The sequence below is a fragment of the Bombina bombina genome, chromosome 2 (assembly GCF_027579735.1).
Source record: "Bombina bombina isolate aBomBom1 chromosome 2, aBomBom1.pri, whole genome shotgun sequence".
NCBI classification, from domain to species: Eukaryota; Metazoa; Chordata; class Amphibia; order Anura; family Bombinatoridae; genus Bombina; species Bombina bombina.
The window spans coordinates 1,329,644,526-1,329,659,900 of record NC_069500.1 but is presented as its reverse complement, the minus strand read 5'-3'; the positions used below and the strand labels follow the sequence as shown (position 1 = coordinate 1,329,659,900).

The 15,375-nt window shown below is 37.5% G+C and overlaps 1 protein-coding gene across 1 annotated transcript in view; it reads right to left on the bottom strand.

Annotated features, from left to right (window-relative positions):
- Positions 1-15,375, bottom strand: part of MFSD10 (major facilitator superfamily domain containing 10) — a 171,912-nt gene that overhangs the window by 40,174 nt on the left and 116,363 nt on the right. The window contains 3 exon segments of the mRNA XM_053704198.1: positions 3,113-3,203; positions 4,798-4,906; positions 6,349-6,460. Coding sequence (XP_053560173.1) covers positions 3,113-3,203; positions 4,798-4,906; positions 6,349-6,460 — 312 coding nt within the window.

Below are 15,375 nucleotides of genomic sequence, written 5' to 3'. Positions count from 1 at the left end.
TTTGGCCCTCTTCCCGCCTCCTCCAGCGATGGGCCGCCCACCTGCCTCCCTCCTTAACCACCAACCCACTGATGATTAGCACCACCGCTGTCCGATGCAGAGAGGGCCACAGAGTGGACCTCTCTGCATCGATAACTCTGCAAATCTATTTCTTCAGTGCCCCACTTGTGGGGCATGCAGAATAGTGCGATCTCCCTATTTTGAGCATGATCGTGGCAGAGAGAAGCCTAGGAGTGCAGCAACGTACAGGGTACGTCGCTGGTCCTTAAAGGCATAACGACCAGCTTCGTACAGGGTACGGCGCTGGTCGTTAAGGAGTTAAAATAATCTGAAATAAATTATAGTGGTTAATGTGCAATTTAAAGGGATTCAGATAAAGCATGTTATTTTAACACACTTTTAAATGTACTTCTATTTTCAAATGTGCTTCATTCTCTCGGTGTCCTTAGTTGAAAATAAATACGCACATATCCTACACTAGTAGGGGCTAGCTGCTAATTGGTGCCTGCACACATTTGTCTCTTGTGATTGGTTAACTAGATGTGTTCAGCTAGCTGCCAGTAGTGCAATGCTGTTCCTTCAACAAAGGATAACAAGATAATGAAGCAAATTTGATAAAAGAAGTAAATTGGAAAATTGTTTAAACTATTTCCTGGATAGGAAGAATACATGTCATAAAAATGAACATTCTCCCCTGCATACTGTATGTCCTGCAGACACTACCTATTACACTAGCCAAAGATTACCTCACACAATTGCAGGGCAACATAGAAAAATTTGTATGGAATGGGATTAAACCAAGAGTTCCCAGAAAAACCTTATACCTGCCAAGAGAGGGGGGGGGGGGCGACGGGTCTGGGGCTTCCGGACATAAGACAGTATAGATTGGCAACACTGTTACAGCGGATAGTAGACTGGAGTCACAATTCAAATTCCAAACAGTGGCTCCAGCTGGACAGGGAAATACTGCAGATAGATAATGTGGGATGGCTGGCCTGGCTACAAGCAAAGCACAGGCCAAACATCATCCAGAACTTCCCGTTGCTGAATGAGTTATTTCAGCAGTAGGATGCATTAACAAATACCAGCACACATATCACAACGAGACCTGCTCCCTTGACCCCGCTTGTCGCGAATCCAGACCTCTTTTTTGTGCCTCAGATTAAAACAGATCCGGTGAATCCCCCCACAACTGAGAGAATACATAATAAAAAGCATAATATCAGAGGGAAAAGTACTCCCACAATCAGACTTGTCGAATAAAATAGGTGATAGCCCACTAACATGGTTCTTGCACGCACAGCTAACCCACTACCTAAACACACATAAACTGAAGCAGAACATAATGCGACAACTGATCTCTTTTGAAGCTTTGTGCACGACACATTATCCCTGGCACACCATTTCATCACTATATAAGATCTTACAGACCCCCACTGCAGAACAGCTTCCTTGATATTGCTATAAATGGCATAAGGAGATGGTGTAGATATCACTTACAAAAACTGGTTAAGGATCTTCAAAAACCACAGAAAAGCAACAGTATTGGCCAAATTGACCAATTTCAAATTCATGTTGAGATAGTACCTCACTCCTGTGAGAATCCAGAAGATATATAAACACGCCGGAAACCGCTGCTGGAGGGGTTGCGGGGAGGCAACAGACATGTTCCATGTGTGGTGGGGCTGTGAAAAGCTTGATACCTTCTGGGGAGAGGTCATTGCATGCATCAACAAAACACTAGACACTAAAATACCAAGGGACCTGGGCATATTACTGTTTCATAACCTCCCAAACCTTAAAGACGAAATAAAACAAACACTGCTCTTCATCATGATTAACAGCGGCAAAATATTGATACCTCAAAAATAGAAATCCACAGAGGTGCCAGACATCCTAATGTGGAAACAGCAAGTAGAAAAACTGCTTACATTCGAAAGATACCACTTTCTCAGGTTGGGCAAACTAGATATACACGAGTACATGACAATGCGATGGGATGCATACAAGGACAACTGACAAATAGCTGTACAAACTCATCCAAAGGCCCTCCCGCTTGGGGAGGAACGACCCATGGGCGTTGAGTGCGACTTCAGGCATGCGGTGTCAAGATACTAAATAACCACACACACTACACTGGTGGACCACTGAAATTACATACTTCTCAGAAGCCCTACCCTATACCCCCCCCTTCCCCTCCCCTCCGACTCCCCCCAACGTTAATAATATTTCATTAACCACTCATGTACTATAAGATGTAAAGTTATAGATGATATTGGAACTATATTGTCAGATAAGTTGGCATTCTTTGGACTCCTGACACTAAGCATTACTATACCAACTCTGTACATAGAAATTGAATGTCTAATCTCTTACATATCTATGCTTCGCCCGCCCGACTATGCCTTAAAGTTACTCGTTACAAGGTCCAAAAGTTGCCAAAATAACTTCCATTGGGTACGGGCGACGGCAGCATCTAGACTTAACAAGAGTTACGAACTGAGCAAAACTTGGCAAAGCACCCCCCCCCCCAAGATACCATTGTATCATACGCTTAACTTCTTACTGTAGACATCTTGGAGGCTCATGTTGTAACCAGAGCTAAGTTTGTAAGTTTGTTTGTACCTTAATAAAAATTGTAAATTTTATCCGAATAATAAATGAAAATGTTGGGGTTTCCTATCCCTTTAATGTTGTTTTAATATGAAATCCCCCCCAAAAATGTAAACCAGATAAATTGTGTTATTAATTACGTGTTCATGGCTTTAAAACTTATCAACTAATTATGTGACAAATGTAATTTTGTTTATTTATGATTTCTCACAGAATGATGACAAAACATAAATTGCATGGAGACGGAATCATAAATATATCTGGCGGAAAAAAATCTCAAAATACCATAAACAATATCTAGACTAAATTATATTCTGTTTTCCCTAAATGTTGGTATAATATGCTATTAATTGTTCCATTTAATGTAATGATTTAATAAAAGAAAATGAGAAGACAAATTACCCATGTGGAAAATGGCCACTGTAATCATACTATGTCTGCTAAACCACTATATAATAATGTACACGTTTTCCATGGGAAAAATGGGAATTATGCTTACCGAAAGAATAAAGAAGAAGTCCTAAGCTCAGCATGGTCAGGTTACTCGCCCACCCAATCAGCAAGAACGCTGGAATCAGCAGAATGATTGCCTAAAGAATATTAAAGGTAAATATTATGGTTTCATAAGGCTGTAGTTGGTTTTCCATAATTCGATTTTAAAAAGCACTGGGATATGAAATGCCTTGTCTTTTTCAATTTGCTATAAGAATACTGGCATAGTGGCATTCATATGTTGGATTATAAATTAGCATCATAAAATTGTACACTTGTAAAAACAGCACCACTGGATTTAAAGGGACATGAAACCCAAAATAGTTTCTTCGTGATTCATATAAAGCATATCATATTAAAGGGATGCTAAACCCACATTTTTTCTTTCAAAATAATTAAGATAGAGCATGCAATTTTAAAGGGCCATAATACCCAAATGTTTAAACACTTGAAAGTGATGCAGCATAGCTGTAAATAGCTGACTAGAAAATATCTCCTGAACATCTCTATGTAAAAAAGAAAGATATTTTACCTCAAAAGTTCCTCAGTAGCCGCATCCCATTGTAAAGGATTTCTAAGCAGCATTTTAGTGTGTCTGTCCTGGGACAGCTTAGGGGATGAGCCTCGTGAACTCTCATATTATTTCACCAATCAAGTAAAGGAAGCTTACTATGAAATCTCATGAGAGTTAAGTCAAATCTCATGAGATCACAGTAAGAGTTCATGACCTCAGCACTGCTGATGCTGATTGGCTGCTGTTCATTTCTTCATTTTATTTTTTATTTTTACCTGCAGCTGGGAGCAGGTGAAGTATAACTTTTTAAACAGAACTTACTCTGCTGAGCTGAGGAGATTGTGAGGTAAAATATCTTCCTTTTTTACATAGAAATGCTCAGGTGATATTTTCCTGTCAGCTTTTTACAGTTATACTGCATCAGTTTCAAGTGATTTAGTATTATGTCCCTTTAAGCAACTTTCTAATTTACTCCTATTATCAATTTTTCTTCGTTCTCTTGGTATCTTTATTTGAAAAAGCAGGAATGTAGCATAGGAGCAAGCCCACTTTTGGTGCAGAACCCTGGGTAGCGCTTGCTAATTGGTGGCTACATTTAGCCACAAATCAGCAAGTGCTACCCAGGTGCTGAACCAAAGATGGGCCCGGCTCGTAAGCTTACATTCCTGCTTTTTTGCAATTTATTTCTATGATCAAATTTGCTCCATTCTCTTGGTATTCTCCGGTGAAGGAGCAGCAATGCACTACTGGCAGCTAGCTGAACACATCTGATGAGCCAATGAGAAGAAGCATTGCTGCACCTGAGCCTACCTAGGTATGCTTTTCAACAAAGAATGCCAAGAGAATTAAGCAAATTAGTTAATAAAAAGTAAACTAAAAAGTTGTTTAAAATTGCATGCTCTTTCCTAATCATGAAAGTTTAATTTTACTTTACTGACCCTTTAAAATGAAACTTTCACCCAAAATAACCATTAAATATGATGATTTTAAATATTTTATTTTATATTTTATGACAACTTTTTTAAATTTGTCTAATAACGAGACATGCTTCTTTTGTTCTCAACCAGACACCCATAATTACCAGCTACTCCAGATGTTCAATACTCAACAGTCTGAGAAAATAGATTACTAGAATCCAACTGCTGATCCCCCCCCATTTTACACAAAAGCACAGGTACCCGTTTCACGGCTTTGATTTCATTTCCTGGCTTGATTCTGCGAGCGTAACCTCCCTGGATTAGGGCCATTATGATTCCAATGAAAAAAAACATTTTCCCCTGTTGCATGCTGCCAAAGAAAATAAAGAAACACAGGTTATGAGCAGGTTTCACAGCTGGGAATATTTACATAGTGTCAATGATCTGTTTGCGCTCCATTTTAGCTGATTTTATCCAGATGTTAACTAACATCTACTAAAAACATTTGGTAATGCACATAGCAATGGTTTATACTGGAAGCAACCAAATTTACTGCTCAAGATATTTTTCTGGCTGAATTGATCCCTAAACCAAAATCATTGATAGATCTTGAGGACTCACTCTTTACACCCCTAGTTCCACCAATGAACTATATGAAGGTTCTCAATGGATTCTGTTCTATGAACAAATTCATCTCTATGTAGCAATCCTATTACTATTTTTATTTCAACCAATTACCATTTAAATAGTAAACGGTCTCTCTATATTGATACATTATGTAACTTGAAAGAATCATCTTCAATTCTCCAAAATAACCTACACACGGAAGCTTCTTCTGTGAGCTTTACTAATGCTTGGTCTCCACAATAATCACATAGGGTTTAGCACAGGTGTAATTTCCCAAAAGAGTTTTAAGCTTAACCCAGGACTCTGTACCATAGTCTCCAACTATGTCCTATGGATAGATAGGACATGAATATGGGGTAACACCCGAAACGTTGTCTGTATTATGGTTTGGAACCAAATAAAAGGTTGCTGCTACTCTCTTACTTTGGATAATGCTTAGTTTCCCCCATACTATGCCTGGTTCTCCCCATCCCTCCATGGCTCTCCCAATACTTTGCCTGGCTCTCCCCATACCCTACCTTTAATTAGACCCTCCCTTCAGCAATTCCATAATATTTTTACAAGGGGTGTAGCACATACAGGCTGAACTCCTAACGTACTAGGTTCCATGTTTATAAATCAAAATCAGTTTACTCTCCCCAAGTGCAAGTTTGAATATACAACTACATAAAAAAGAATTAGTCAGGGATATACACTCAATATCTGATAGAGACAACACACAAATTGGAGGACATTGACACTCCCCACACACATAACAATGAACATGGTTCTGCTTTAAAGTATAAAATGTTGAGATTTAGCTGCAACAAACCAAAAATAATCTCTTTAAGAACTGCATTATATGCTGCATGAAGTGTGTTCTTTCTCTAATAATCAGGTAAAGATGATTGTTTAACCCTTACTAGTTGAGCAGGTAGAATAAGCTTGTTGGCAGGGGAGACAGTGTATAGACATAAATTACTAAGCACTTATAAAATAGGGGTGTGATATGTTTGTAAAGACCAGAGAGAGGGGGCTTTTTTACAGCAGTGTGAGTGTAAAGGATTCCAGCTGTGGTGTAATGTAGCATGATAGCAGTGACCCCTCCTGAGTACACAACTGGCAGTGCTGAAATCTCACAGTACCACATGCCCCCCGCACCCCTCCCCCCACTCACACACACATCCTCTTCTGACACTGATTTACCTGTTAAACTGGAAACGCTGATGAGTGAGAAAACTGATGGTGTACTCCAGGCCAGAAAACAGGAAGAGGTACAGGAAATATACCAGCCCCAGTAAACGCAGGTCCTGAATACCTTCACACAAGCAGAAAACCAGTGACACATTTATTTATCAGATGTACAGCTTTAATATGCATGCAGCCAATCAGTGGCCAAAACCTTATTTTTCAGGGAGCCCTGTTCAGCATTCCACTTTCTTTACTTGTTTTGTTATCGCTCAGGGTTCAGGAATCTGTTAAAGGGACAGTAAAGTCAATCTGATTCAGATAGAGCGCGCAATTTTAAACAACTTCCCATATAACTTCTATTATCTAATTCGCTTGGTATCCTTTGTTGAAAAGTATACCTAGGTAGGCTGAGGAGCAGCAATGGGAGCTAGCTGCTGATTGGTGGCTGCAAATATATGCTTTTTGTTGTTGGCTCACCTGATGTGTTCTGCTAGCTCACAGTAGAGCACTGCTGCTCCAACAACAAAGGATACTAAGAGATTGAAAACAATTTGATAGTAGAAGTAAATTGAAACGTTGTTTAAAAGTGTATGTTCTATCTAAAACATGAAAGCAGAACTTTATGTTCCTTTAACATACATCATCTATTTCCCTTTAAAGGGATATAAAATGTCATATTTGTATAGAATACATTAGCAATTAAGCAATGCATTGTGATAGAGCTGCACATTACCATTTTAATTTTCTCTTCAATATAGTTTTGTGGCCAATAACTGACAGATATAAATCATATCATACACTGATTAAGTAATCATTACATTAAATGTTGCAGGGTTATGGGTACTACAGTATGCACTAAAACTTCTCTGGGGACAGTGGGGGAAAATGATCAGAGTAAAATTATATTTTCAAAAAACAGTAAAAAAAAATACACTGCAATGTTGTTTTACTAAGCATAAATAAATATTTAATGAGGAATTACATTCTGACTTTAAAATATCTAATAAAGTAAAATTGTATACACAACAATGAATTCCTTTTCTCATTTTGGTTTTCCCCATACAGATTAATTAAAATCTACAGCCATCTACTGGTAAATACAATAACTACATGTCAATATAAATAGTGCATATAGGCCTAACTTCTACTGCAGTCATCTGATAGTAACATCAAAAGTATATGTATAGTGGAATTACTTTTTTTTCTGGTTACTACCAGGTAGTGAAGTTCACTGCAATATGATCTAGGCCAGGGGTGCCCAATAGGTAGATAAGGATCTACCAGTAGATCTCGAAGGCGCTGCTGGTAGATTGCGGCCGATGTGATCAAAATTATGTGGTCAAGTTACGCAATCTCAACACTGGGGCGTGAGTAGAATATGGTTGCTAGGGATACTGCATTATTTACCGCAGTGTGTGAAGGGGCAGGTCTGATGGTCAGACCCGAAAAGTGCTACAGGATTGGATCTTGAGGGACATCGATTTCAACCAATCAATGAAGATGATTTTTGAATGACAACACAATTGGCCTATCAAAAGCATTGTTGAGTGAGTACTCTCCCAATGAATATGGCTGTATAACATAGTTAGGAGGGTAAGTGTCAATTAATAAAAAGTAAAGGCAGAGGCTGCTGTACTATGCTAAAGGAACAAGTCTGATTGACGTCTGGCAAATGAACGTGTTTACCCGGTAAGAAATGGTCTGCATAGTGCACTATTAAAATTTATTTGCTTATGCCTCACTCACTCATATCAGGCCAAGCCCACGGCACAAAGTAAAGGGGGTCAGTGGCAGCAATTTGAATGCATTGTTTTGTAATATGGCACAAGGGGTTGCTCCTGTTAACCCAAATTAAAGTCAGCGCTACTTTTGTTGTCAGGATTAATCTGTTGTATCTTTATGCTTTTGCACATCCATGTGTTGCTAAATCATGCAACCTTAAAGGGATATGAAACACACATTTTTTCATGATTCAGATAGCGCATGCAATTTTAAACAACTTTCTAATAAACTCCTATTTTCAATTTTTCTTCATTCTCTTGGTATCTTTATTTGAAAAAGCAGGAATGTAAGCTTAGGAGCCGGCCCATTTTTAGTGGGTAGATCTCGTAGAGCTGGTCATTTGAAAAGTAGATCCCAACACAAAAAAAGTGTGGGCACCCCTGATCTAGGCATTTGTATACAATAAATCATGACAGTTTTAAATGTTTAAAAATAAATGATATGCAAAACAAATAAAGTAAATTGGTAAAAATGAAAATACATTTCAAAAAATGTATTAACAATGATTCTTGTATATTACAAGAGAGAAATCTAATTTATTGAAATGTTTTATTAAAAAGTTAAAAAAAATCCATTTTTATTTAGTATTTTTGTACAGTTTGGAAACTAATATTATAGAAAAGCCAGACTGAAACCATGCAATAAAGAAAAAATAAATAATAAATTAGTATTACAAAGAATAATAATATGAACATGATTTTAAATAACAAAAATAGCTTAATGAGGAGTAGATATATGGAATAACCTCACAGCTGATATGATAGTAGTTAAAATGTAACAGGATAATGATAAAACTGCGTGTCCCTACCTGGTTATATCAACCGTTATTTATATGTAGAATTCTCATTACTAAATGTTCTGATAGCACCTTGCAGTAAAGCTGACATACAATATATATGTGTGTATATATATGTGTGTGTATATATATATTTCAGATTCTTTCAAGAGGAACCTCGCCCCATTCTTCTTTCTAAAGACGAGCTGCCTAACTACTCACAGCACACCGGAACTAGCCCTGTGGATTTTAATGAACATTACATCTCCATAGACTTACCACATCTGAACTATGAGACTGTTCGCTGCATAAATTGCAAGTGTCTGATATAAATACATATAGATATATATTCTAGTTAGTGGATGGGAATATATACTTAGACAAACAGTACACTCATACACTTCTAGCGCTGATTATTTCCTCCTTTTAATACTTTTTGGGTATTACTGTGGGACACTAGTGACCTATACAGTGTACCATGTCATCAGCAGCAGAAGAAACATCTATGTGTAATTTTGGGGTTTACTTTGATCCTGATAGTAAAAAAAGGACTCTATCTGTAGATTTACAAGGAGAGACTAGTACTAGCGGTGTACAGAAGCCAGTAAATCCTAGAGAACTCTTTAAACAAGTAGAGAAATTAAGCAGGATCCAGATAAAAAACTGGTGTGACATAATAGGACTGGAAACCTATTTAAAAGCAGGTGTTATACCCAAAGGTCTTATGTTGAGCAAAACAGCTATATTTAATAGCACAGATATTGAACTTATTACAGAATGGGAAACAGTTTTAGAAGAAAGTTCAGTAAAACTGATGAGAATTATTATCAGATTTAGAGAAGCAAATCTAGATAAGGTTACTGTGGAGCTACAGAAACTGAGAACTTTACTATTACCATTCAAAGGAGATACACACTATGACAAATTAGATAGTGATATAAGGGAAAGAATGAGCAAACTCGAGAGAGATCTAAAACTTAAGAAAAAGAAAAAATTAGAACGGGAGATCCAAAGAAAAGCTAGTGAACAAACAGGAAACATTGAAGTTGAAACTGATGTACCATTTACACCCATTACACCTGGAGGTAATGACACACCAAATACACCACTTCTAACAACCAATAACACTGGTCATACTTTATATAACGAAACAATTCGAAATAATCACACAAAAGAGAATAAAAGATCTGGTTTAAGAACTCCAAAACCATCGAATATTAGATTCGAATTTCCACCTAGGAAACAGACCCCTAGACAAAACAGATATGAACCCCCTAACATAGATAATTCACATCTAAATACACATTATAAACAAGATATGTACAGAAATGAGGGATATAGTGATCAGATATCACATTATTCCTCTAGAGGTAATAATAACTACAGGAGAGGGAGAAGAGACCACAACTATACCTCCTATAACTCAAATAGAGGCAACCACAACTCACATATGATGAGGAATTATTACCATGAGAGTAGGGATTCATGGAATAAGACAAATTCACCCAGGGATCAATACACATATGATAATTTCAGAAATAGAAATAATCATAATAACCAGGATTTTCACGACAGACACGTGACAGACAGACCAAGAAACACAGAGACACAGAGAGAAGGAAGGGAGACACAATATACACCATTAGAATGGAGACAACCACAAACAAATATAGAAGGGAGAAGGGGAAAAAGACAAATGGAAGAAGAAGAGGATGTAGAGGTGGAAGAACATCTAAGCTTAAAAAGACGCAGGGAAATGAGATAAAGGAAGAAACTATAAAAATCTTCAATCTCTCTAAACATATACTAAGTCTAGAGGAAACTAACCTACTAAAAAGAGGTCTTTCCTTCGCACCAACACAAAAACCGAACCCATTTGATTTATTTATTGACATAAATAAATTCATCCGTAAACTCACATTGGTAAGACACTTTGAGAAAGAAAAGAAATCACAGAAACTAGACAGTCTGACACAGACAGATATGGAAACATTAGAAGCCCTAATGGACTTAGATAATGAAAGTGGGAATAACTATCCCTCTCAGTTAGAATTCAACAACGATTTGATTACAAATAGAGACTCTGAAACAATAGAGGAATTAAGAATAACCAATTGTGGCTTACGACCAAAGTCTATATTCTTTCCAGTTCAATCACAGGGAAAGTACATAAGCCAGTTTAAAGATAGGGTCATTGAAGAATGTATGGATCTGTGTAACAACTATAAGATCCATACTCACAATCTAAGTATGAAAGAAAAAAGGGTTTTTAAAAACACTAACGGATAATAATCAAGTCATAATTCGTGAGGCTGATAAGGGAGGAGGGATTGTGATTTTGGACAGGATAGATTATCTGGAGGAAGCAATACGTCAGCTGTCAGATACAAATACATATATAGTACTGAGAGGTGATCCCACCTCTGCATTTACAAGATCTTATATGGAACACATAAACTGTGGTTATCAAAATAGAGTACTCTCGGAAAGAGAGAGGAAATATTTGGCAAACGAGGAACCAAAGATGGCAATTTTCTACTATCTGCCAAAAATCCACAAGAGTCTAGAGAAGCCGCCCGGCAGATCAATTATCTCGGGAATAGACTCTCTCACATCAAGACTCTCTGAATATGTGGATTTGTACCTCAGACCTATGGTTATAGACTTAAAGTCATACCTGAGAGATACCCCTCACCTTCTACAAATCATAGAGGGTATAGAATGGAAGCCCACATATAAATGGGCCACCCTGGATGTAACGGCGTTGTACACATCGATCCCACATGAATGTGGGATTGAGGCGATCAAAAGGTCACTTAACACCGCTAATCATATCGCCCATATCCAGAGAAACTTTATATTGGAATCTATCAGATACATCCTACAAAATAACTATTTTAAATTTGAAGGAAAATTCTATTTACAACGTACAGGAGTACAGGAACTGCAATGGGCACTAAATTCGCGCCCAACTTTGCGAACCTGTACATGGGAATATTTGAGGAGGACATGGTCTATGAGGATGCAGGGTTCAAAAACAAGAATGTAATATTCTGGCATCGGTTCATAGACGACATTCTAGTCATTTGGGACGGTGAAGTGGAGGAATGGAATACATATGTACAAGAGCTAAATACGAATCGTATGAACCTCACCTTCACCCAAAGACTAGAAGAGTCCTCTATTGATTTTCTGGATGTCACCCTATATATCTCCAATGGTAACATATGCAGTAAGCTATACAGAAAATCCACTGATACAAATGGCTATCTAGACGCTAGAAGCAGCCACCACCCGAAATGGATAGAGAATATCCCATTCGGGCAATTTCAGAGATTGAAACGTAACTGCACAGACACCAACAACTTTGAAATAGAGGCTAAACTTCTGAAAGATAAGTTTATAGAGAAACATTATCCTATAAAGACCATTCAGGGAGCATATGAGAAAGCAACTAAATTGGATAGACAAACACTGATAAAAGGAAAAAATGCACGTCAAAATTCAGCAACAAATAATACTGAGTCTAAAAGAGATACCAGAATAAATTTTGTAACAACATTTAATGAGGGTCATTGGAGAATTAAAAATATACTACAGAAAAACTGGTCAATACTGAAAAATGACCCCATACTGAAAGACACTATAGGTAACAAACCGAATGTCACATATAAGAAAAATAAAAATGTAAAAATTTTTTTAGCTCCAAGTGATACACAAATAGTGAAAAAGGGTAAAGGTCAGATGCTGGACTTACAAGGTTTTTACAAATGCTCTAGAAAAAACTGTGTTTGTTGTGCACATAGACACAGGGATAAAAATTACAATAAATACATTGACAGCGGAATAAAGGGAGACAACTACCCAATCAAAGGATTACTTAACTGCAAATCAGATCATGTGGTTTACATGTTAGAATGCAATTGCAGTAACCCTAAAAGGTACATTGGGCGCACGACGCGGGGCCTTAAAATTCGCTGCCTAGAACATATGAAGAATATTGAGGCTGGAATTCTTAGGAACCCGCTAATAAACCATTTCTCCCAGGTTCATAGAAAAAATAAAAACGATTTTTTCATTAAAGCAATAGATCACATAATTCCAGGGAAAAGAGGAGGTAGCAGACTCTTAGAGCTACGCAAAAGAGAAACGTTTTGGATTCACAAACTTGAAACCCTAGAACCTAAAGGGTTAAATAGAGATATTGACCTGGCAGCCTTTCTATAAAATCCAAAACACACTGTACTTACTTTTTATAATTATTCTGTTATATACATTTTTAAGGACACCCAAGCCAAAAAGAGGCCATATGAAAATAAACTGTGTTCCCCCCTTTTAACAATAATATGAATTTATAAATTGTTTTAATACATTTTTAATGCAATTTAAGGACAAGATTTTTAAAGGTTGTTTTAGGGTGATTTTAGAGCTTGTAATCTAATAGTATCAGTCAGGTCTTACACTGTATTAACTTTGCACTAATCAACATGTCAGTATATCGTTATCAGTGAGTGCAACACAATAGCTAATGTAATTAACTGTATAATACTGCTTCACACAGTCCCAGACTAATCATGCTATGTACTTGATATAAACATGTGACAAAACTTGTGAAATCTGAGGCTTAGATAACCTGCTATGTTTTAACAAAATACTGGTGCTATTGTTAAGTTAAGTTATTTATGCAAACTTTTAAACTATGTACAAAAATAAGGAAAATGTATTTGCCCACAAAGAAAATGTTCCTGCCCACAAACAAAATGGCGACAGAGGGGCATCGAGGAGGTTAAACTACCTCAGCCATACGCATATATAGACCAAGGTTGGGGGGCGGCCCACACCTCTGATGAAGTAACCCATTGGTTACGAAACGCGTTAGGCTCCGCCCCCCGCCATACGCTACGATACAGCACGCAGTACACACTGATTCACACGGAGCTGCATAAGGACTGGATTGCTGTATATCTCAAAAGAATATAGCGGATCCACTTTGGTCCTTTATTGCTCCATAACTGGATACCCAGACATTAGAGCACATTAGCCAGCCTGGCCTGCAGTCCAGATTGCTGGAACCAATTGCCCGGTCTGACTACGGCTCTATAGCCTATTGCTGGAAGATATTTCCTCTTGTTTTTTATGGACTGAAAAGTTCTTTTATGCCTGTTACTGTTAACAATTATTGCTTTATGTATATACATTTGTGTGATTAAAATACCTGGTTTTACCTGTATGGTGTTAGTAGTGTATATTTTGATATAGATAAAATAGTACACAACCTCTCCCACCCACATATCCCTTATTGTCCCTTTAAACTGAGGGAACTGGGGATATTCCAAAGACCAAGGAACTCCCAAGGAACAGTGGAAGTGCAGAAGGGCCGCGAGGAGTGAGAGCATACTAACACTAGTGCCAGAAAATACCTCATATCTTGAGGTTTAACCAGGTGAGCGTGGATTTTCCCACTGTCTATAACTTATCATTTACTAGAACGTATTACACAAAGTGTGCCCCTGGCGCCTGTCTTGTCCTATACCTTTCAGATTCTTTCAAGAGGAACCTCGCCCTGCGGGGGATCATTCTTCTTTCTAAAGACGAGCTGCCTAACTACTCACAGCACACCGGAACTAGCCCTGTGGATTTTAATGAACATTACATCTCCATAGACTTACCACATCTGAACTATGAGACTGTTCGCTGCATAAATTGCAAGTGTCTGATATAAATACATATAGATATATATTCTAGTTAGTGGATGGGAATATATACTTAGACAAACAGTACACTCATACACTTCTAGCGCTGATTATTTCCTCCTTTTAATATATATATATACACACACGTTTCTATATTGCATTAAATTGTACATATTTCTTTAAGAAACACCTGCTCAGGTACTTAATTAATATGAGATATTTAAAAGCAGTCTGGTCAGAGCACTAAACATGCCAGTGAACCAGAGCTGAGAGGAGGCTGAATCATGTTTGGCACATAGTGCTGACCAAAACTTAGGAACTTTGTTGGATTCATTTTTGGTTTTATGGATTCTTTCTGCTTTTAAAGATAAACTGTGAAAATAGAAGACTTTTTATTTTTATTATGGATTTGTGCTGAATTGGGACTGGAAGTGCGGGATCACACAGTATACATAGATATTTTGTAATATTATGTGTGTACTTTTAACTCTGATAACTAAAGTTTAAAGGGGTATAAAATAGTCTATTTCAGGTTTGTAATAAAAAGCACTAATCGATGGATTGTACTTCATAGAAACAATTGCAATATATATTATTAATAATTTAAAAAATAACAGAATTTATGCTTACCTGATAAATTACTTTCTCTTGCGGTGTATCCAGTCCACGGATTCATCCTTTACTTGTGGGATATTCTCATTCCCTACAGTAAGTAGCAAAGAGAGCACACAGCAAAGCTGTCCATATAGCTCCCCCTCTAGCTCCACCCCCCAGTCATTCGACCAAAGGTTA